Genomic DNA, 23,793 nt, shown 5'->3' with positions numbered 1-23,793 from the left:
GTAGTCTACATATAGTTGATTTAAAAAAAATAAAAACACAGTGTGAGTATGTTAAAGCATTGGACCAGTAACCAAAATGTTGCTGGATTGAATCCCCGAGCTGACATGGTAAAAATCTGTTCTGCCCTGAGCAAGGCAGTTAACTCACTGTTCCCCGGGTGCCGAAGACATGGATCGACGATTTCCCTTATATGGGAAAAATAAAATTCAGACTTGTCCATCGATTTATTATTATTATTTTTTGGTTGGGGACGGCCCTAAAACACTGGACAACAACCCACTTTGTTATAGACACTCAGAACCACATATTTACCCCCCCCCCCCTCTCCTTTTTGTGTTGAGGGCTCTTAAATAAATTACACTAAAAGTAATGCTGACACTTTCACTGAAGTGAATACTCTCCTAGCATGGAGCACTCTGTTGTTTTGGGGTAGAGTAACTCTGGATCTCTTCCTAGCATGACACCTCATAAATAAGGGGTAGAGAGGGAGAAATAATGATGGACAGAGCAAGTTGTTGCCAGTGTAATGTCATCGGGAACAGCCCGTGCCCATTTACTAATCGTTCTCGGATGTTGGCCTTGACATCAGTGGAGCCCTATATAACCGACCATGGAGCCATGATGACAGCAGGTCTGTATCCCAAGTTACACCTTGTTCACTACCGTTGACCAGAGTCCTATGGAGAATAGGATGTCATTTGGGAAGCAGGACGTTGGTGGAGAGGACAGGCCACTGTTTATTGACTTTTGGAGGCTCTACACTTGTGTAGAATGTTCCTGTGCTGAAGTTTGGTTAACCTTGGAGTGTGTGCTGGGAGGCTAGCCTGTGCGTAGCCTAAAGGGGAGATAGCAGGCAAACAGAGCCAGCTAGGCTCTAGATTATTATGGTATCAGCTAATATTCAGATAAAATATATAAAACTTCCTGACAATTCAAAATGATCCAAATGTAAGAAACACGTCTAAAATCATGTCACATCTTCTAGGGAGAGATATGTTTACTCCTACAGCCAGAGACACATTGTTCTGTACACAATTTCAACTCCAATGTGAAACCAGGTCAGGGCCAAGTCTCATCGTTTGTTCTGGTCTTTATTAAAACAACGCTGGTGGGCGCAGTGCGACTGGGGAGTGATTGAGTCTTCAGTTTGGAAAGGTTGGCGTCTTCTATGCTCAATGCTGTCCTTTAGGCCAAATAAACCAGTGAGGATTCCATTGGGACAAATTGGCTCCATTCAACAGAATGGTATGGTCTTCAACTGAATTATAACTCCCTGCACAGCCGGACTCTCAATTGCGAGGTTAGGGGGGCGTAGTAGTTGGATCCTAATTTAGGACTACATCTTAATCGGCAATCAATTGTTTAACCTGTTTTTATCACAGTTGTTTTTTTTTATAAATACCTGGGCTACTTTAAGAGGAAAACCCAGTAACTAGGCAACACTGACTTGAGCTACAGTCATGGTCACTCCAGGACCCAGCATTTATAGTCCTGTGCCCCTGTGGTGGCCCTACTTAACAAAGTGACTGGTTTCAGTGTGTGCATGTGAGCCACGCCCCTTCTGTGTCACCGCTGAAAAAGAATAAAGGGAACACTTAAACAACACAATGTAACTCCAAGTCAATCACACTTCTGTGAAATCAAACTGTCCACTTAGGAAGCAACACTGATTGACAAATTTCACATGCTGTTGTGCAAATGGGATAGACAAAAGGTGGAAGTTATAGGCAATTAACAAGACACCCTCAATAAAGGAGTGTTTCTGCAGGTGGTGACCACAGACCACTTCTCAGTTCCTATGCTTCCTGGCTGATGTTTTGGTCACTTTTGAATGCTGGCGGTGCTTTCACTCTAGTGGTAGCATGAGACGGAGTCTACAACCCGCACAAGTAGCTCAGGTAGTGCAGCTCATCCAGGATAGCACATCAATGCGAGCTGTGGCAAGAAGGCTTGCTGTGTCTGTCAGCGTAGTGTCCAGAGCATGGAGGCGCTACCAGGAGACAGGCCAGTACATCAGGAGATGTGGAGGAGGCCGTAGGAGGGCAACATCCCAGCAGCAGGACCGCTACCTCCGCCTTTGTGCAAGGAGGAGCACTGCCAGAGCAAAAGGACCTCCAGCAGGCCACAAATGTGCATGCGTCTGCTCAAACGGTCAGAAACAGACTCCATGAGGGTGGTATGAGGGCCCGACATCCACAGGTGGGGGTTGTGCTTACAGAACATAAAGATTGGCAAATTCGCCACTGGCGCCCTGTGCTCTTCACAGATGAAAGCAGGTTCACACTGAGCACACGTGACAGTCTGGAGATGCCGTTCTGCTGCCTGCAACATCCTCCAGCATGACCGGTTTGGCGGTGGGTCAGTCATGGTGTGGGGTGGCATTTCTTTGGTGTGCCGCACAGCCCTCCATGTGCTCGCCAGAGGTAGCCTGACTGCCATTAGGTACCGAGATGAGATCCTCAGACCCCTTGTGAGACCATATGCTGGTGCGGTTGGCCCTGGGTTCCTCTTAATGCAAGACAATGCTAGACCTCATGTGGCTGGAGTGTGTCAGCAGTTCCTGCAAGAGGAAGGCATTAATGCTATGGACTGGCCCGCCCGTTTCCCAGACCTGAATCCAATTGAGCACATCTGGGACATCATGTCTCGCTCCATCCACCAACGCCACGTTGCACCACAGTGTCCAGGAGTTGGCGGATGCTTTAGTTCAGGTCTGGGAGGAGATCCCTCAGGAGACCATCCGCCACCTCATCAGGAGCATGCCCAGGCGTTGTAGGGAGGTCATACAGGCACGTGGAGGCCATGTATGCCGTGCGGTGGCGGAGAGAACAGTAATATGTTTGGGCCCTTCCTCTGACACTCCTAGTATAGAGGTCCTGGATGGCAGGAAGCTTGGCCCCAGTGACGTACTGGGCTGTATGCACTACCCTCTGCAGCGCCTTGCAGTCAGATGCCGAGCAGTTGCCATACCAGGCGGTGACGCAACCGGTCAGGATTCTCTCGGTGGTGCAGCTGTAGAACTTTTGGAGGATCTGGGGACCAATGCCAGATCTTTTCATTCTCCTGTGGGGGGAAATGGTGTTGTCGTGCCCTCTTCACGACTGTTTTGGTGTGTTTGGACTTTGATAGTTTATTGGTGTCCACAACACCAATAAACTAAGGAACTTACCTCTCGACCCGCTCCACTACAGCCTTGTCGATGTTAATGGGGGCGTGTTCGGCCCTCCTTTTCCTGTAGTTCATGATCACCTCCTTTGTCTTGCTCACGTGGAAGGAGAGCTTGTTATCCTAGCACCACTCTGCCAGGTCTCATCGTTGTCGGTGATCAGGCCTACCACCGTCAGCAAACTTAATGATTGTGTTGGAGTCGCGCTTGGCCATGCAGTCGTGGGTGAACAGGGAGTACAGGAGGGGAGTAAGCACCCACCCCTGAGGGGCCCCTGTGTTGAGGATCAGCATGGCAGACTACCCTTGCCACCTGCCTACCCTTACCACCTGCCTTACCACCTGCCTCCACGGTTGGAGGGGAAAGATCAGAGTGCAACCTGTACATTGTATTCCTTGATGCATGCAAACTATACATGTACTGGAGTAGTTCACCTGTACAATTGTTTCGCCCTGCTTTGACAGCGGGCTCCTCCTGTGAGCGGCGGTAGTGTTGAGTGAGTGCCACATGAAAGCATCCATGGTGTGGTTGAGAGATGGGCAGTCTTTAATCAATGGGCCTCCGTCATATTTAATCTCTCCTCGTCTCTCCTATCTCGCGTTACGCTGTGGCCCTTTTCCTACCCCATGCTGTAGCCTGTTACTGTCAGTTATTTTACCCCGGGCAGTTTCTTTACCCCCCCCCCCCCATCACTAAAAATAAGTTTGTTGGCATTTGGACAAAAACAAAAATGTTTCCTCTATCGTAGCCTCATTGTGGATGGCCTCCTTGAACAACAACTATGATTGGGTTGTCAGAGGAATCTGTCACTTGGATTGAGAGATGTTTTGAGAGATGTTTTGAGTGTATGTGTGAGTTGAGGAACAACTCGATCAGGTTGTTTTTAGTTCCTCTTCTTGTCAGTGTCAGGCGGTTTGGGCTATGATATCAATCACACTCTGAACTGTTTTGGATGTGGACTGTTTGTCATATTGATCAACCCACTCTGCCTCTCTGTGTGTGTCTGATTATGGGCCAGGGGACCTACTAGACTCTTGAGACAGAAAATATACAGCATGTCAAATCACCGCAGCGATGATTACAAACCACACTTTGTTCGAGAGGCGATGGGAGGCTGTGTCAACTGTGTAGGGGAACCCTCCCGCCCTCTGGGGCTTTTTAGGTTCACATTGAGTGGCGACAGAGGATGAAAATATATATAGAGGCCACACTGAGGGTTATTCTCAGCTATTTTAAATCTGACATTGCTGAAAGAGCGATGTAAATTATTCTGGGTGCATTTTATTCTCTGCTCAGATCGGTCTGAAAGGAATTGACTTTCCTGCTTTGATGTCTGCTTTTTTTTTTGTTTGTTTGTCAAACTACATCCTCGTTTAAAAAAAAAACTTTAGTTTCTAATGTTTCATCTTGTCAGCGTTGTGCACTTCCTGTTCCCCCTCTTGTGCCGAGCTTCTGCAGGTCAACGGACGTGACTCATACTGGCGGAGTAGAGAGATGTAGCAGTTGAATTCATTAATCTGACACCGTTTCACAACAGACTAGTATTTAATCAGTGCGTGTGTGTGTTTTGTCATTCACCAAGTAGTGTAAATGCTGGTGTTAATCCTGCCTGTTATTTGGTGACAGAGCCATTTGGGTGACCTCACTCCTTTCCTACTCTCCTTTTAGTTATAGGTCCCATGAGAAGGGGAGAGGGGTGGGACAGATTTAGGAAATTGTTATGCACTGTTGGTTCTTATCAACTCTGTCCTTCAACCTACCTTCTATGCCTTCAAGTGTGTGGTGGCTAATGTATACTAAGCCCCTTTGAGTCTTGCCTCTACGCACTAGATCCAAGACATGGTTTTTACCCTCTCCGTGACCAATGGCGGTCAGTGTCATGTCCCGAATGTGGAAAACTGAACTAGACCACGTCCAATAAAATAATTGACCGTTTCGGAGCATTACGAGGGCTGAATAGAAAAAGGATGCGGAAAGACGCCACATGAAACCCTGACGACATAATCACGGTGCATTCATTCTCAAATCCCTCTCTCTCTGCGTCGTCCCTTTCATTCAGAACTGCAACGTTGACAGCCACCTAAAGCCTGAAGTGATGGTTGCTTTGATTTCCATAAAGGTTGGCTCGTGGGCATCCAGTGTGCTGTCTAAAGGGTCTGTCACAGGGAGTACGGTATGTAAAGGTTTTTTTTTGTGTGTGACTTGTCACACTCGTATGTTAGCTGCAGCGCAGATGAGGCCTGGGATTCTTGGGCCCTGTAGTCATTTAGTAATGTTATGTACAGTCCAGGCCTGGATTATTAGCTGTCTAAGCACAGCTTTAAAGATTTCCGGATACAAGTTATGTGTTTGAGTGTCACATGCCGCCTGGCTGCACAAAGCCTTTTTAACTGAAGCGTTTCACTGGGTGTCCTGTTCGTTCGCTGCCACTGTATAATGTGGCACAAGCAGGGATGAACTGTGATGCGCTGTATCAGCCCAGTCTGTCATGTTGCCCTGCTCTGTTGCCTGCACTCTGTTGCCTGCGCTCTGTTGCCTGCGCTCTGTTGCCTGCGCTCTGTTGTACACTTCTCATTAGCTCTCTGCTGTGCATCGGGCCTGCTCATTGGACCTCAGGCAGTTACTGGAGAGTGACCGACTGTGTTTAAAGGGAATTGTCTGGACACACTAGAGCAGACCTGAGGGGGACACACACAGGGAGTTCAGTGTGTCACGCTCATGCTTCAGTACCCTATTCTGTGCTTTATTTAACCGGCAGAGTCCATGAACTAGACCCTGATTTGGTGAAATGGAGCAGATGGCGTGTCTTTTGTACCGGTTACCATGCTAATGTCATCAGTTACTTGTTGCACTGGGCTGAGTGGGCTGGGCTGAGTGGGCTGGGCTGAGTGGGCTGGGCTGAGTGGGCTGGGCTGAGTGGGCTGGGCTGAGTGGGCTGGGCTGAGTGGGCTGGGCTGAGTGGGCTGGGCTGAGTGGGCTGGGCTGAGTGGGCTGGGCTGAGTGGGCTGGGCTGAGTGGGCTGGGCTGAGTGGGCTGGGCTGAGTGGGTGGGCTGGGCTGAGTGGGCTGGGCTGAGTGGGCTGGGCTGAGTGGGCTGGGCTGAGTGGGCTGGGCTGAGTGGGCTGGGCTGAGTGGGCTGGGCTGAGTGGGCTGGGCTGAGTGGGCTGGGCTGAGTGGGCTGGGCTGAGTGGGCTGGGCTGAGTGGGCTGGGCTGAGTGGGCTGGGCTGAGTGGGCTGGGCTGAGTGGGCTGGGCTGAGTGGGCTGGGCTGAGTGGGCTGGGCTGAGTGGGCTGGGCTGAGTGGGCCTAATATAGTAGCTGTTTTTCTCTCTTGGATTGACTCATTGTGACAGTGTCAGCAAAGATGCACAAGAAATTCATCACCTTTTGGCACAGAGCTGTTTCTAATCTGTGGAGCATTTTTGGCGCCAACCTTTCACTGAATTAACGTTTAGCCAGACACTGGGGAGCCATCTGTCTGGTAACACTGTGTGCCGTTGAGTCAGAAGACTCAATCCACGCCCTGCCAACGGTGATCCACCTCACCCTCCTCCATGTCCTGACCCCTAAAGAACAGAGGCAGGAATGGTTGGTGCTTAGCAGCACAGCTGGTACAGCTGGCCCCCTACTGAGAGTCACGTCCTTGAGCCATCCAATCTCCCAGAGCGTAATGCATCGGCTCTGCCCGTACTACTGCAGGGTTCACTGTTTTTATTCGACTCCCCATCCAGCTGACTCGCTCTGCCTCAGTCATCCGTCTCTGTGCACTGAGCTCACATTACCTCTGGTTCATATCCTGTATGGATATTTTCTCAAGGAAGTAGTAGCGCAGGGAATGGCGGAGGCCGCTACGCTGGATGGGGAACACCAGACAATGGCGGCCACCTGGCCTCAAGCCACTTGCATTGCATTCTGTGTACAGGATCATTTTGTTTTCCTGCTTAAGAGGACAGTGTCTTGTGTATGTGGCTTGTGGTTAGATTTTTCTGGGGGGGGGTTCAGTTTTTCAGAGGATTCACTCCGCTGAGTGACCTGAGTTTGAGTGGCTGCGTTCATATTCTGTTCACACCACATTTCGAAAGAGGTTTAGGCCCCCAAAATGAGAGAAATAATGTTGATTATGTTAACTCTGCCTCAGGTTTTTTTCCAGGTAACATGTTGATGCATTTGACCTGTCAGGGTAAATGTATTCAAGTTAGTTTTGTTTAGGTTGCTTACTCAATAAGAAATGGACATCAAATATTCTCTTTATTTAACCTAATCTGAAATACAATACATAAATTATGTAAAAGAACCGTTTCACTCATCACCTTTTATATAATATTTGAGGTATTTGGTAACCGCTGCCAATGGGTAAAACCCTTAAGAACACAGATTTTTTTCATTTGTATAAAGGTATTGTTGTGCAAAGCTTCTTATTTACTGAAGTGCTTGTTTCTAAATCCCCTGTCAAGCAGGCATCATGGGGCCAAGACTCTCTCTTTAACGGTTGTCATTATGATGCGCGCTCTTCAGTGAATAGCACAATAAAGACCTTGTATTTCTTGGTACTGTTTTGATTACCCACGGTTCGGGCCAGATCCAATACATAATATTAGCCTGGACAGGTGTACCCCAAGGCTGTATCCTAGGACCAATACTTTTCTGCTCTCAGTGCACTTGTAGGTGTCTGCAATCACTCTGTTTTGATTAATGTGATTTTACCTGCCACTCAAGTGCAGCAGTGCTCTAAATACAATTGTTTTCTTGTAATTATCTGACAAGGCAATGCCAAAGGTACGCACAACGTTTCTGGTGACGTTTCCCATGTGGACTCTGGGCTATAGGTCACCCAGATAGTAAGTGTTATTTTGTGGCCTCTGCCTGGCAGCATTCCCAAACTTCACACATTTACCTAAAGCAATTATTTCACTGCAGTCTCTACATGTTGGCATATATTTAATCCAATATTGTTTACTGTTTGATGTAAGCGGGAGAGGCTATTTCTTGTGTAGGGTGCTCTCCCACTCTAAATATAATCAAGTGGAATGGAACAAATTGGCCATGTTAGCTACCACCATCGCCGTGATACAGCTGCTCAGTGGGAAGCACCTTGATACAACACTGGTCATTTACACTGGCTTGTCGTTACGTTAGCTAATTGTCATGTCACGGTGACCAATACTACAAGTTATTTCTCCCTCGCCCATCAAAACAAATATCTCTTTATTTTTACAAGTTTTAACTATCTCCGAGTTGACTTTTTCTCCCCTTCTCTCTTAAAACTTATTCTCCATTTCTGTCTGGTCTCATTCGTACGTTAATGAATTCATTCTGGGCACTAGGTGTGTCTGACTGACTCGTTCTTTAAAATCAGTCATTTGGTTTCTTACTCTGGTAGTTACCAAGTGACCTCTTCACAGCTGCTCTCTGAGGTATTTGTTGAAGTGAAACTTGCAAGCTAAAATGCCTCTTTACAGCACTTACTTGAGGTAATTCCACAACATGGGTTATGAGCGAGACTCAGAGGCACGGTGAAAAATAAATCTGTCATGAGCTAAAATATACCGTGTATTCGGAAGGTAATCATACCCCTTCACTTTTTATATATTTTGTTACATTACAGCCTTATTCTGAAATGTACCCTCCAATTTATACACACAACCCCATAACAACAAAGTGAAAACAGGTTTGTAGACATTTTTGCAAATGTATTAACAATATAAAAAAAACTTATTTACATAGCTATTCAGACCCTTTGATCATCCTTGATGTTTCTACAACATGATTTTAGTTCATCTGTGGTAAATTCAATTGATTGGACATGATTTGGAAAGGCACACACCAGTCTATATAAGGTCCCACAGTTGACAATGCATGTCATAGCAAAAACCAAGCCCAGAGGTCGAAGGAATTGTCCGTAGAGAACTGAGACGGGATTGTGTCGAGGCACAGATCTGGGGAAGGGTACCAAAAAATGTATGCAGCATTGAAGGTCCCCAGAAACTCAGTGGCCTTCATCATTCTAAAATGGAATAAGTTTGGAACCACCAAGACTCTTCCTAGAGCTGGCCGCCCGGCCAAACTGAACAATCGGGGGAGAAGAGCCTTGGTCAGGGAGGTGACCAAGAACCCAACCCGATGGTCGCTCTGACAGAACTCCAGAGTCCCTCTGTGGAGATGGTTGTCCTTCTGGAAGATTCTCCCATCTCTGCAACACTCCACCAATCAGACCTTTATGGTAGAATGGCCAGACAGATGCTACACCTCAGCAAAAGGCACATGACGGCCCACTTGGAGTTTGCCAAAAGGCACCTAAAGACTGGCAACATGAGAAACAAAATTCTCTGTTCTTATTGATGTCTTTGGCCTGAATGCCTGTGTCAATTCTGAAGGAAACCTGGCACCATTCATATGGTGAAGCGTGGTGGCAGAATGCAGTGGGGACTGGGAGACTAGTCAGGATCGAGGCAAAGATGAACAAAGCAAAGTACAGAGATCCTCTATGAAAACATCAATGAAAACTGCTCCAGAGCAGTCAGGACCTCCGACTGGGGCAAAGGTTGTCCTGTTGGGAGGTGAACAACACTAAGCACACAGCCAAGACAATGCAGGAGTGGCTTCTGGACAAGTCTCTGAATGTCCTTGAGTGGCCCGGCTCGAGCCTGGAATTGAACCCGATCGCGCATTTCTGGAGAAACCTGAAAAATAGTTGTGCTGCAATTTTTCCCATCCATTCGGGTAGAGCTTGACAGGATCTGCAGAGAAGAATGGGAGAAACTCTCCAAATATACAGGTGTGCCAAGCTTGTAGCTTCATACCCAAGAAGACTCCAGGCTGTAATCACTGCCAAAGGTGCTTCAACAAAGTACTGAGTACAGGATCTGAATACTTATGTAAAATGTGGTATTATTATTTATTTTTAATTGATAATGTATTTGCAAACATTTATAAAGCCTGTTTTTGCTTTGTCATTATGGGGTATTGTTTGTAGATGGAGGGGGGAACACCCCCAATTTCGATCCTTGTTAGCTTAAGGCTATAACGTTCCAGAATGTGGTAAAGTCGAGTGGTCTGAATACCTTCCGAATGCACTGTAGAGAAGAGCCATTAATCAGTTGAGTTCAGTCTCCACGGAAGTCTTCTCCGAGAGTGGATGGAGGACTCAGCTATTCCAGTTTCAATCTCATGTTGCGCTAAGCTACGTGAGCCCTCTGGGACCTTTTTGTTGGGGGCCCCCTCGTGCAGTAAGAGCAGTCCAGTTTTATACTTCCAGAGACCAGCCCTGCTCTTGTTTTGAGATATAGACTCAGTGTATCAAGTGTTTTTACACTGTAGTTAATGTCCCTCCCCTTTTTATAATATCCATTCAAATTCGCTTCAGGGAACCAACTTTTCTATGCAGTTGCTTGCACGCAGGCAACTGAATTTTTTTTCTCATTTTTTTTCACAAATTATATTTGTCATGTGAATCACCGTTATGTTTTGTGTATGCACTTAATATATTGAATTAATTTCCCATGAGGATTATCAACTCAGCAAAAAAAGAAGCGTCCCTTTTTTAGAACCCTGTCTTTCAAAGATAATTTGTAAAAATCCAAATAACTTCACAGATCTTCATTGTAAAGGGTTTAAACACTGTTTCCCATGCTTGTTCAATGAACCATAAACAATTAATGAACATGCACCTGTGGAACAGTTAAGACACTAACAGCTTAGACGGTAGGCAATTAAGGTCACAGTTATGAAAACTTAGGACACTAAAGAGGCCTTTCTACTGACTCTGGAAAAACACCAAAAGAAAGATGCCCAGGGCAATAAATTGCAGTGTCTGTACTGTGAGACTCCTAAGACTGCGCTACATAAGTAACAGTCTGGTGTGGCCACCAGCTGTATTAAGTACTGCAGTCCTCTTCTCTGGTGGTACCCTTCCTGCAGGCTCATCCTGACATGACCCTCCAGCATGACAATGCCACCAACCATATTGCTCATTCTGTGTGTGATTTCCTGCAAGACAGGAATGTCAGTGTTCTGCCATGGCCAGCGAAGAGCCCGGATCTCAATCCCATTGAGCACATCTGGGACCTGTTGGATCGGAGGGTGAGGGCTAGGGCCATTCCCCCAAGAAATGACGGGAACATGCAGGTACCTTGGTGGAAGAGTGGGGTAATATCTCACAGTAAGAACTGGCAAATCTGTTGCAGTCCATGAGGAGAAGATGCACTGCAGTACTTAATGCAGCTTGTGGCCACACCAGACTCAAACTTTTGATTTAGGGACACACTATTCCATTTCTGTTAGTCACATGTCTGTGGTACTTGTTCAGTGGTTGAATCTTATGTTCATAAAAATATTTAAACATGTTAAGTTTGCTGAAAATAAATGCAGTTGACACTGAGGACATTTCTTTTTGTGTTACGCAATTTCACGAACATTTGTCATCCTATAAATCGGTCTATAGATTAATTCTATTTAAAAGGCTATGTTGTATTAGGATAAAGATGCTCAATGCGTTCAAGGATGTTTTTAATGCCATTAAAATCTTTGGCATGGGGCCTCCTGAGTGACACGTCAGTCTAAGGCACTTCATCGCAGTGCTACAGGCACCACGACAGACCCAGGTTCGATCCCGGTCCGTATCACAACCAGCCGGGATCAGGAGTCCCTTAGGAAGGCGCAAAATTGGCCTAGCTTCGGGTGTTAAGAAGCGCAGTTAGGCTGGTCACGTTTCGGAGGAAGCATGACTCGACCTTCGCCTTCTGACCCCGTTGGGGAGTTGCTGCGATGGGACAAGATTGATATTGTGGCGAAAAAGGGGGTTCATTTTTGGGGGGGAACTAAAAAACGTCCAAACAACAAAGTAAAAATAAATATGTACTTTAAAAAAATACATCTGAGAGAGAAGTTGCCAAAATAAAAGCTAGACAGTGCATTTTAGCAGAATAAATTGTATTATGTTTGAGCAAAACACAGTATTAGCCATGGCAAAATCCTATATAATTGCAGGATATTAGCAAAAAAATACAAGAAGTCTCATTCTATAAATTGTTAATTTGGGTGCATCTCATGAAAGGAATAGGGACTCATACCTTGCAGTGTGGTGTACAAACGTTGTGATATTTGGGTGATAATAATCACTAAGGTGCTTTGTGATGTTCTCCTGCAAAGGAACAATTACTGGTATCTCACAAAGTGAACATACTGCATCTCTCAACCAAATGACAGGCTGTAGTTGAACCCATTTCAGCCTTAGGGCCTACCTAGGCCTTTAAACTAGATTTCCAAGTCAGGACATAGCAGCGCTAAAACAACATGAAAAGAACATTTAACTGAAACATGTTCAGTTAAAGCCAAGTACATGTAGGTAATGGTAAGTGTTTTGTAACAGATTTAACAACCTTGTGAGGTACATGAGTAAACTGACCGTTTAATAACCTGGGTTGGTCGAGCCCTGAATGCTGACAGCCATGGTATATCGGACCGTATACCTCAGGTCTGACAAAACATTTCATTTTTACTTTCTCTAATTACATTGGTAACCAGTTTATAATAGCAGTAAGGCACCTCGGGGGTGTGATATATGGCCAATATACCACGGCTAAGGGCTGTGTCCGGCACTCAGAAAATGGATCATTCTATACCTTTCACAGAGGATTCTGTTTGCACGTGTAGCCTTGGTCCAATATTATTATTATTTTTTTTCCACCAGTCTTTGCAACAAAACGTCTGGCATGAGATTTTTTTTAAAGCTAATTGTATGCCTGGATCCCTTGACTGGCATTAAATACCATTCGGATCAAATGTTTATTTATTCTGGAAGCATGTTTTAGCGCTGATTTGATTGTAGCTGTGGAACATCATATAATTTCTGACGTGAGAGCTCAGCCTGGACTGAGTCACTAAACCTCAGCTTCACTCCTTATCAGTCTAGTTCTCTACCTCCTTTCTTTTCTTTAGGGAGCTGCTTTTCCCCATACTCATGTTTCTCTTCCATTTTATTTCTATGTTTATATGCAGGAACCTGTCCTGCTTTCTACCAAGCCTTTCCTACTATGGGGGGGGGCAAAGCCTGGTGTGTGTGTGTGGACCAGCCATGGCTGGCGATTCCCCAAGTTTGCATGGTTAGAAGCATGGCATTGTGGGAAGTGTCGGTGCAGGTCGGAATTTCACACTTCAGGACTCGTTGACACTTTTAGTGTGGTAATCTATCAGTGACGAGGACCCAGCGATTAAGTTTCTTTGGCACCGCAGCTGTACAGACAGAGTAGCACCACATGGTTTTAGCCACTCCAAATAGAAGATCACCTATTACTTAGTGTAATATCCCATGAAATACGATGCGATTTACGTAATATTTTGAAAGCTGGATTTTTTTTGTGTTTTTTTTTTGTTGTTGCAATGTTAGGGAGAGCTGAAGAGGAGCAGATTGGTGAATTACCTTCACCTCCTTTAGCTTAGGCAAAGTATTTTTGTCTCATCCATTAGCCTTAGTGATTTGATTATCTAAAATATCTCGGTAGCATATAAAATGATTATGTACAAAAACTGAAGAGCCAAGTGTTATATTGAACTGTTAAGACAAACCAGGCAGTAGGAGGACAGATATTTTGTATGTTGACGTGATTTATGGAGCTTCAGTTTTGTTGGGCGTTACGGACATAACCAACTGAAGTGATGCAGTCACATGGTTTGGCTTGTTTAAGTGACCTCGCCTAACTCCTATGGGAGTTAAGTCATTCACTTGCATTATATTGACTCACTTATAACTCACATTATTGAAACACTTGGATAATGTGTGTGTGTGTGTGTTGTTTGTGTGTGTTGCCTCGGTAACAACTTTAGGCCTACCTCAATATAATAAGTGCCTGTTTTTGGTAGTATAGGTCGACGTTGTATCCCATCCATCCCATCTGGAACTGAAAACATGTTGTATAACCAACCATTTGAATATCCTTTTGTAATGAAATGGCTGCGGTACTTTTGACAAAACAGGTGACAATATTAGGTCCTGTGCGGCTCAAGTTGGTAGAGCATGTTGCTTGCAGCGTCAGGGTTGTGGGTTCGATTCCCACGGGGTGACCGTATACATTGTATGTACTCACTATAAGTTTCTCTGAAATATGAGTTTATTCTAAATGACTAAAATGGAGATAATATTGGGTTGGATAATTCCATGAAATACAATTTACGTGGCGGCAATGTACTTTGTTCGGAGACTAGCGTGTATTACTCATGCCCCTGTTCTGATCAGGTTTGAGGCACATGAAAGACTTTCCCACGTGCTGTCTCATGCTCCTGCAGGGCTTTCTCTCCGCCACGTACTGTATTGCCCGTGAGCCAGTGCCTTTTTTTTTGTTTTACGGGTTAGCTGGCAGGAACGCGTCTCATTCAGGTCTGTTTTGTCAAGACGTCGTAGCTATACAAACGCTCTGACCTCATGATTTAGGTAAGGAGCGGTCGACCCATGAAGAATGCACCTCGGCGGCACTCTATACCTAAGGCCTTTCTCAACAGTTATGTCTATTCAAGTTCATGCAAGGTCACTGCCATAGAAAACACAGCCCACCTTGAACCCCCCCCCCGCTGTCATCCCGTAGTATGGCCTATTGTGATCAAAGCACAAGTTACAATATACACTCCCAGTGCACCAACAACACACTGGTGCACTTGGCAAGAGATAGATGGCGGTTGACCGTCCCTGCTGTTGTAATTGGTTGGATTTGGGTAAACAACAGTAGCTGTGTTGTGTAAGAGTTGTGGCTCACCACTTACTACATGTTTGATCCCCACCCAGCTGAAGTGCCCCCTGGTGCTTTTACACATGCTTTTACACCTGCATTGTTTGCTGTTTGGGGTTTTAGGCTGGGTTTCTGTACAGCACTTTGAGATATCAGCTGATGTACGAAGGGCTATATAAATAAATTTGATTTGATTTGGGCTGCAGTGACAAACGGTTTTGGCTTTTTTCCTAACTGACTTAATCTAATCACAGGTAAACCTGAGAGGTGCCTCTACCATCCACCCTCCATTTTTGTCTGGAGTCTGCTAACTTCTCACTCCTTTGCACTGACCGACTTGTTGGAATGGGGCTAATGTCGCACTAGGTGGCGTAGCGTGTTTTGTCAATGCAGCACCTGCAACCATGTTGACTACGATGCTGTTTTCACTTTGCTATTAGCTTGTGTTTCTTACATCTGCAAACAGCTAGTTTGTCTGTTCTTAGCAAGTTGTGGCTAAATCGTGTTATCCGCTAATACTAATCGCTAGCTAATAAATGTAGTGAGTCAGCACAAACGTAGCTAGTTATACATCCTGATACCAGTGACGGTGTAGGCCTAAATCAGTAGGTTTTTTGTGCAACTGGTATCTTCTAAATCAAAGAGGATTGGGCAAAGCATAAACGGTAACTACATGAAGTGACCTAAGAGAACATTTTAATGTAGCCGAAGATTATAGGGTCCCCTAGGAAACACGGACTAAGATTTTGGTTCCTACCCTGTCACAAACTCCTCCTTGACATTTTCATTCGTTGTCGTGTCAAACAAATCGGTATTCAATAATAATCTTTCAATTTCCATGTTTCCAAAAGTTGTGTATTGATCTAAATTGCAAGTCAAATCGCATTTGCAACATTTGGATAAAAATAAGGCCTAGATTTTTCGCCGATATCGTGTGGAAATGCTCTCAAATGAGTGCAGGAAATGCAGAAATTGATGAAAAATAAAGACAATTGTTGGTTTAAGTTTAATTGAACAGTATTAAACAATCCGAATGGTGAGCGACCCATTGAAATCACTTAAAATATGTGTTGTCAACCTGGGTTATGCACTACACATAAAGCACATTTTCAAATTTGTATTATTCAAAAACAGAAAATACCGTCAAATTAGATATTTTGGCCATATCAACCAGCCCTAAGCTAACTTGTTCTAAAGCAATTTTAGGGGAAAAACATTCCTTCGAAATAATTTGTTATATAGATGTGTATAGTATTGCTTACTAGGTGTGTCCAATCAACTTTGTAACCATTCCCTCTTCCAATTAGGGCTAATTGGAAAAGCTGTTCAAAAGAGGACATTGTATTATTTCTTTGTACTGCCTGACGAAAGCCGAAACGCGTCGGATTTTTAAACTTTATTTCTATAGAATATGCCTTAACAAATAAAGGCATTTTAATTCATTATATTTCTTATTGATTTGACCTTTTATGTCAGTTAAGAACAAATTCTTATTTTCAATGACGGCCTAGGAACAGTGGGTTAACTGGCCTAGGAACAGTGGGTTAACTGGCCTAGGAACAGTGGGTTAACTGGCCTAGGAACAGTGGGTTAACTGGCCTAGGAACAGTGGGTTAACTGGCCTAGGAACAGTGGGTTAACTGCCTGTTCAGGGGCAGAACGACAGATTTGTACCTTGTCAGCTCGGGGATTTGAACTTGCAACCTTTTGGTTACAAGTCCAACGCTCTAACCACTAGGCCACCCTGCCGCTATATGAAGTGACTTGGTCCTCTTTTTGATGACCAATTCACCCCTTTTACCAAAGATCACCTTCTGTCTACCAAAATGTGCTATTGTGTACCTTAGTATCGCTTCCCTACCTACTCTTTCTAGGAAATAATATAGATTTTTTTTTAAATATACAATGTACAAATGGCAACTTGTAGGTGGGTCGGATCAGTCATAGTTTTACGTCGCCACCGATGGCTTTATCCCTAAGTTGTATTATCATAGCCATTCTACCCTTTTCTTTTTGTGAAACAACTGGAGTAAGCCGACAACTCTGGTCTCGTGTTTCCTTTGGCTATTTTAAAAAGGGAGTGTCGTCGTTTGAACTTAAGTGACTCCATCCACTCACATCTCTACCTGTTTTGGGCTTCCTTTTTAACAGCAAAAACCGATAGATGAGGACATTTTGGGTCACCATGACCGAATCCGTGATCACGCTGACTGCGTGTGTGTAAACCTTCCGGGAAAGTTAGTGGTTGGCGTGCTGGTTGACGTGCTGAATGGAAAGTTAGTGGTTGGCATGCTGATTGGCGTGCTGAATGGAAGTTAGTGGTTGGCGTGCTGATTGGCGTGCTGAATGGACGTTAGTGGTTGGCGTGCTGATTGGCGTGCTGAATGGAAAGTTAGTGGTTGGCGTGCTGGATGGCGTGCTGAATGGAAAGTTAGTGGTTGGCGTGCTGGTTGGCGTGCTGAATGGAAAGTTAGTGGTTGGCGTGCTGATTGGCGTGCTGAATGGACGTTAGTGGTTGGCGTGCTGATTGGCGTGCTGAATGGACGTTAGTGGTTGGCGTGCTGATTGGCGTGCTGAATGGAAAGTTAGTGGTTGGCGTGCTGATTGGCGTGCTGAATGGAAAGTTAGTGGTTGGCGTGCTGGTTGGCGTGCTGAATGGCGTGCTGAATGGGATCGCTGTACAAGGCGGCAACACCAAAAATGAACTTGTCACCAAGTTAAAGTAGCAGATGCCTTCTCTATTTTTACTGCCCTGAATAAAATACTTTTATGATTTATGAGCCATAAGTGTCTCCTGCTGTCTGGTATGGAGGGTGATTTGACCTAGATCATGTATGTGGCCCACATTTATGGCAAGAAACAAACTATTCTATTACTGATATCATTAGAAATTTCTGCGCATAAAGTCCAAGTCATATGATAGTATCTAAAATGTATTGTGAAGCTCAACAAAATCACGTATAGATGATTTTTGAACATGATGCGTGGAAAAAATACTATCGGTTCCATGACTTGAATGGGATCTGTGCCACGTATGCTGAAACTTTAGCATTTGGAAACCGTGCCAGGGGAAACTAAACAAAAGCATGGATTCCTGCCATGTCCATAGACGGCTGGCTGAGTTAGAAAACCATTGCCAGGCGCTACGTTTGTCCTCTTAACTACTGACCTGGCACCTGACCTCGCACCACTACTTACTCTAGCCCTTTGTGCAACTCATACAATGATGCTGCTTTTTCTGTCCCAACAACAACAATGAAATAAAATAGTTCAGATTTCATTTTTAACCAATACCCTAAAATAGAAGATGGACCTATACCAAGAGTATAATTGCTAACCGGCCTCTCCTACAGGGAGGCCTCCCGAGCTACGATTTTATTTTAACTGTCCTTTTCTAAGCATCTTATTAAGGAGCACATTTTTTTCCTTTACGACTTGGGGAGGAAAGGAGGCTGGTCATCATGGCAAAGGGGATAATAAATAAATATATATATTATGTGTGTCTCGTCTTGCGTATATATATACATAAATATATATATATACGTATGTAAGACGAGACACTGTTCCTAGAATATGCCTCCTCCTTGCCAGCTGAGTGAGAATGTTAATCTTGGCAAACGTCTCCAACGTGACTGCTGCCCTTTTCTTGACACCCTGTTGTGGCCAATCGAGGGGGCTCTGAGAAATGGAGAATCTCCCAGTTGTCAGCATCATAAGGGCAAGAAGTATTTAATTTTCTGATTTGACCTTAACTATGAAGTCAGTTAAGAACAAATTCTTATTTACAAAAGGTCTCGCATCACAGCAAGAAACAACACGGGCGGCAGGGTTTGCCTAGTGGTTAGAGCGTTGTGCTAGAAACCAAAAGGTTGCAAGTTCGAATCCCCGAGCTGACAAGGTATAAATCTGTCGTTCTGCCCCTGATCAAGGCAGTTAACCCACTGTTCCTAGGCTGTCATTTAAAATAATAATTTGTTTTTAACTGACTTGTCTAAGTTTAATCAAGGTAAAAAATCAATAACATTACATAAACGGAGTAAGTAGCACTACTAGCAGACGAGATGTAGATTAGGGCCTAACCCCTGGTCTCCGTGTTGAAAGGGGAGCCGTGGCACCTCCATACCAGAGGGGAAGCCTCTAATTGCGGTGCTGATTCTGTGATAATGATCCAATGAATACAGAGGATCTTTAGGGGCCAGGCGCTACGCTAGTCCTCTTAACTACTGACCTGGCACCACTACTTACTCTGTCACATGGAGTTTGATGGTGAAATCACACAAATCAAGTTGTTTTGATTTTACAGACCTGGCCTCTTTACCATCTCATGTGCCCATTAGTTCCAGGGGGTGAACACTCGGTCCTTGGCAAGCCAGGCTTCTCCTCCATTTAACGAGCATCCTAGATGAAAGTTACTTTAGTGGAACATTTTAGCCTAATTTTGTTTTTGATTTATTCAACCTTCATTTAACTAGGCAAGTCGGTTAAGAACATTCTTATTTACAATAATATAGCTCTGTCAGACTTTAGTAGGGTCTAACGTGTATGTGTGTGTGCAAACTCTCGTCACTCAGATCCAAAACATCTACAGTTATGTATACCTTTCCACACACACTCTCATTCCAGCCTGCCTACCAGGACCCCCAGTATGTCTCAAGGAGGACAACCTATAAGCTCTCACCGCTGCATGCAAGGAACATGTGCAGACAGAGCTGCTGTGTGTGTACTCGGCCGAGGATTATGCAGCAGGACAGCGAACAAGCTGGCCGGCATCGGGTTTCTATTAAAACCTCTTCAGGATCGGACGCTTTTTAAACATTTTTGCCTAAAAGGACATAACCAAATCTAACTGCTTGTAACTCGAGCATATGCATATTATTGGTACCATTTGAAAGGAAACACTGTGAAGTTTGTGGAAATGTGAAAGGAATATAGGAGAATGTATCACAATAGATCTGGTAAAAGAAAAAATTAACTTTTTTCTTTGAAATGAAAGAGAAAGGCCATGTAGTATTCTGGCCCAGCTGCAATTTAGATTTTGGCCACTAGAGGGCAGCAGTGTATGTGCAAAGTTTAAGATTGAACCATTTGCATCTCTGTTAAATGTATTAAGACTGCCCAAATGTGCCTAATTTGTTTATTAATAACTTTTCATGTTCAAAACTGTGCACTCTCAAACAATAGCATGGTATTATTTCACTAATAGCTACTGTAAATTAGACAGTGCAGTTAGCTTAAATTCTTGTTGATCTTTCTGCCAATAGGTATGTCTATGCCCTGGGAAATGTTCTTGTTACTTACAACCTCTTGCTAATCGCATTATCCTACGTTAGCTCAACGTCACACAGGGAGGGGATCCTGAAGACGTTTTGAGGCCTGTTTACAGAATAGCCTTGGGAGGGACAATGCTCATGACTGATTTTGCAATGGAAAGTAGCATGGGCCTGTGATCTGATGTACAGGCATTGGGCGGTTGAGGCTCTTTTGTTTCTTTGTCAACCATGCCCCATTTACAGTAGATGACGTCCTAAAAATGCAGCCCAGAAGAAAAGAAAATGCTTGTTCAGAGGAACCCGTTCATCCAGATTCCACATCCTTCAATTGTTATTGTCTCAATTCATGCCGTCTTTCCAAGGAAGAAGGGGCCAGGGTTGGTTCCTTTGTAGAAGCACGGTACTGCAGTTTAACTAACGCCCGGGTCAGAAAGACCATTTCCATAGACGGCCACATAGAGAAGTCAGATTTGAACATTCTTAATAGAGCTGCCCAAGGCGATACCAGGCTGTCACAGCTGGCTGGTAGCCCCTGGAGGGCAGTGCCGTCTGGGGGGGGGGGTGTCCTTAGCTCATCAGCCCTCCAGTGACTCCTTGTGGCGGGCAAGGGCGCCTGTAAGCTGACCTCTGTTGGCAGTCAAACTGTTTCCTCCGACACATTAGTGCGGCTGGCTACCGGATTAAGCAAGCGGTGTGTTAAGAGGCAGCGCGGCTTGGTGGGTCATGTTTTGAAGGACGCATGTCTCGACCTTCGCCTCTGCCGAACCCGTTGAGGAATTGCAGCGACGAGACAAAATCGTAACTACCGACTGGATGTCGTGAAATTAGGGAGGAAAAGGGGGTACAATTACAAAAAATATATAAAAATCCTTAGACACTTTAGTCATCACCAGGGTGCACAAAACAGCCTTTGAATTATTCAAATAATTGTAGCTGAGAAAATACTATACATGGAACCAACATTTTTTTAATTGAGAGCTTAATGGAAACAATAAATAGCAAGGCTGTCTTTGTCAAAAGGCCTTTTTCACTATGATTGAACATGGAACTCTTATAAGGAAGTGGCTAATAAAATGCCATTTTCAAACATTTGCCAAAATGGAATCTGTTCTGAATAGTGCACCTAATAAGCGCTGTTCCATGTGGTGTTCAATGTGGTGTTCAATGTGGTGTTCCACTTAGAAATAGGGGGTATCTAATGGCAACAACTAGGATGGTTTGCTATGACTACGATTGTGGCTTTGGCTTCTGGACAACGAAAGAAAGTTAATATGAAAACCAATCAGAACAGGAGAAAAATGTTGGGTAACTGCACGAGGAAGTCTTTATAAAATAATTGCCTCCACGTTTCTATGGGTTGGATTTTGGATAGGCTACATTGAAGCAAGATAAGAGATGCCTGATTATTTGAAGTAAAGTAAAACAATGTGAGGTTTCAAACACAAGCTCCCATCGCGATGTGGTGGGTGCCAAGCTGATAGCCTGCCTACCGGTAGCGATAGCAGAGGCACGCTTTAATTACCAGTTGAAATTGAGAAATAAAAAAATAGCGTTTTATTTATTTATTGTGGCTCTCAACAGTTAATAAAAAATATATAAAAAAATATTAACACGCGGTTGTATTTGTTGCGCAATAATTGGGCTTACAAACGCTTGTTTCACTCCAGTACCAGCTTTTTGAGGAGCTGCTCTCACACTGACAGCACTATGCCGCTCCTCAAATTAGGCTCTGTATGCTGTACTACTTAAGAAAATACACACATGCCAATTTAATTCCACTAGATTATGCAAATTAACCTATAGACCGATAAGCATGACCGGTCAGATGTATTTTTGGCAGCTAACCAATTTAACATCCCTTCAACGTGTAGGCATATAATTATTATATTTTTTTTGTGGCACATGTTTGTAAGGACAGATTACCTAGATTGAACTATGCACGCTTCGTCCTGTAGTAGGGATGACCCCATTTAGTCAACTGGTCGATTGTTTGGTCAATAGGCTATTGGTCGACAGTTCTTTTTATTAGTCGAGTATTCAGTCGCAAAGTTTTTTATTTTTCATTTAAAAAAAGTTGTGCTCGCCAAGTCACAGAAAAAAACAGCAATTTTTCCAGCCAAAGAGAGGAGTCCCAGAAATATAAATAAAAATTAAAACTTCTCCTTAATGCAACCGCTGTGTCAGATTTCAAAAACACTTTACGGGAAAAAGCACACCATGCAATAATCTGAGTACATCGCTCAGAGACAAACCGCTAAAGAGATATCCGCCATGTTGTATAGTCAACATTAGTCAGAAATGGCATTATAAATATTCACTTACCTTTGATCTTCGTCAGAATGCACTCCCAGGAATTCCACAAATGTTTGATTTGTTCGATACAGTTCATCATTTATGTCCAAATACCTTCCTTTGTTAGGGTGTTTGGTAAACAAATCCAAACGCGCATGCAAGTCCAGCCCGAAAGGCCGGACAAAGTCCAAAAAGTTCCGTTACAGTCCGTAGAAACATGTCAAACTAAGTATAGAATCAATCTTTAGGATGTTTTTAACATAAATCTTCAATAATGTTCCAACCCGAGAATTCCTTTGTCTGTAGAAAAGCAATGGAACGCAAGCTAACTAACATGACCGCGCGCCACGAGCACAAAGCATTCTGCCAGACCTCTGACTCATTCCCCTCTCATTCGGCCCCACTTCACAGTAGAAGCATCAAACTAGGTTCTAAAGACTGTTGACATCTAGTCGAAGCCTTAGGAAGTGCAACATGACCAATATCCCACTGTATCTTCAATAGGGAATGAGTTGAAAAACAACCAACCTCAGATTTCCCACTTCCTGGTTGGATTTTTTTTCTCAGATTTTTGCCTGCCATGTGTTCTGTTATACTCAGACATCATTCAAACAGTTCTATCCAAATATACTAATAATATGCATATATTAGCAACTGGGCCTGAGTAGCAGGCAGCTTCCTCTGGGCACCTTATTCATCCAAGCTACTGTATGTTGTTAACATAACAACCTGTATGTTAATGTTCCCCCTGGCTAAATATTAGCCCAATAGACCAGGTTTATACTGGGCTCGTTACTTAGGTGTTCGCACTACGAGAGCTAAGGAGAGGTTTTGAGAAAATACCCTCAGCTAGGACCTTTTTACTTGTAATGTAAATTTGCAATCTTGTCTTCTACGCCACCGTTTGAAGACTGCGGACGAGCTTTGCTTGAGATTCACCTCCACTCCGAGCATTGTGGTGTGAAGAGATTTACCGGCCCATGTGTATTGTAGTCGCGTGAGCGGTGATGTAAGGTGTTTTAAGGTCGAAGGACGTTTCCGGGCACAATGTATAAACTGACGTTTGCCAGAGAAAATCCCTATGCTTTGCATTCACGCTTGCTGTTTGTACATATCCGTATCGATATCGACAACACCATAGCAAAACGACTTGTTCGGACTTGGTCCGGTGCGGAGACCAAGCTTTTGATCTCCATTTGGTCAAGTGATTGGATTCTAGCGAGGTTGTTGCACTAATTACAGAAAGAAAGACATCTGCGGCGTTGCTTGAACATTGCCACCATCCTTTAGCGGAAGCAGCGCCAGACATGAAAAATATGCGTATCGCCGGACCAAAGATGAGAATGGAC

General features: G+C 44.2%; 1 protein-coding gene across 2 annotated transcripts in view; it reads left to right on the top strand.

The window, feature by feature from the left end:
• The window catches only part of LOC123996814 (TSC22 domain family protein 2-like), a 51,461-nt gene that overhangs the window by 5,759 nt on the left and 21,909 nt on the right, over positions 1–23,793 (top strand). Inside the window, exon 2 of one of the 2 annotated variants that reach the window (XM_046300557.1) lies at positions 5,227–5,331. The exons of the other annotated variant lie outside the window; for it this stretch is intronic. Within the exon in view, the coding sequence (XP_046156513.1) occupies positions 5,227–5,251 (25 nt within the window). The 3' untranslated portion in view covers positions 5,252–5,331. Of the gene's footprint in view, positions 1–5,226; positions 5,332–23,793 lie in introns of those variants that run through there. 2 annotated transcript variants of the gene reach the window in all.

This window comes from Oncorhynchus gorbuscha, linkage group LG02 (assembly GCF_021184085.1).
Source record: "Oncorhynchus gorbuscha isolate QuinsamMale2020 ecotype Even-year linkage group LG02, OgorEven_v1.0, whole genome shotgun sequence".
NCBI classification, from domain to species: Eukaryota; Metazoa; Chordata; class Actinopteri; order Salmoniformes; family Salmonidae; genus Oncorhynchus; species Oncorhynchus gorbuscha.
Note: the sequence above shows the minus strand (reverse complement) of the source record. Positions and strands in the feature narration are given on the sequence as shown.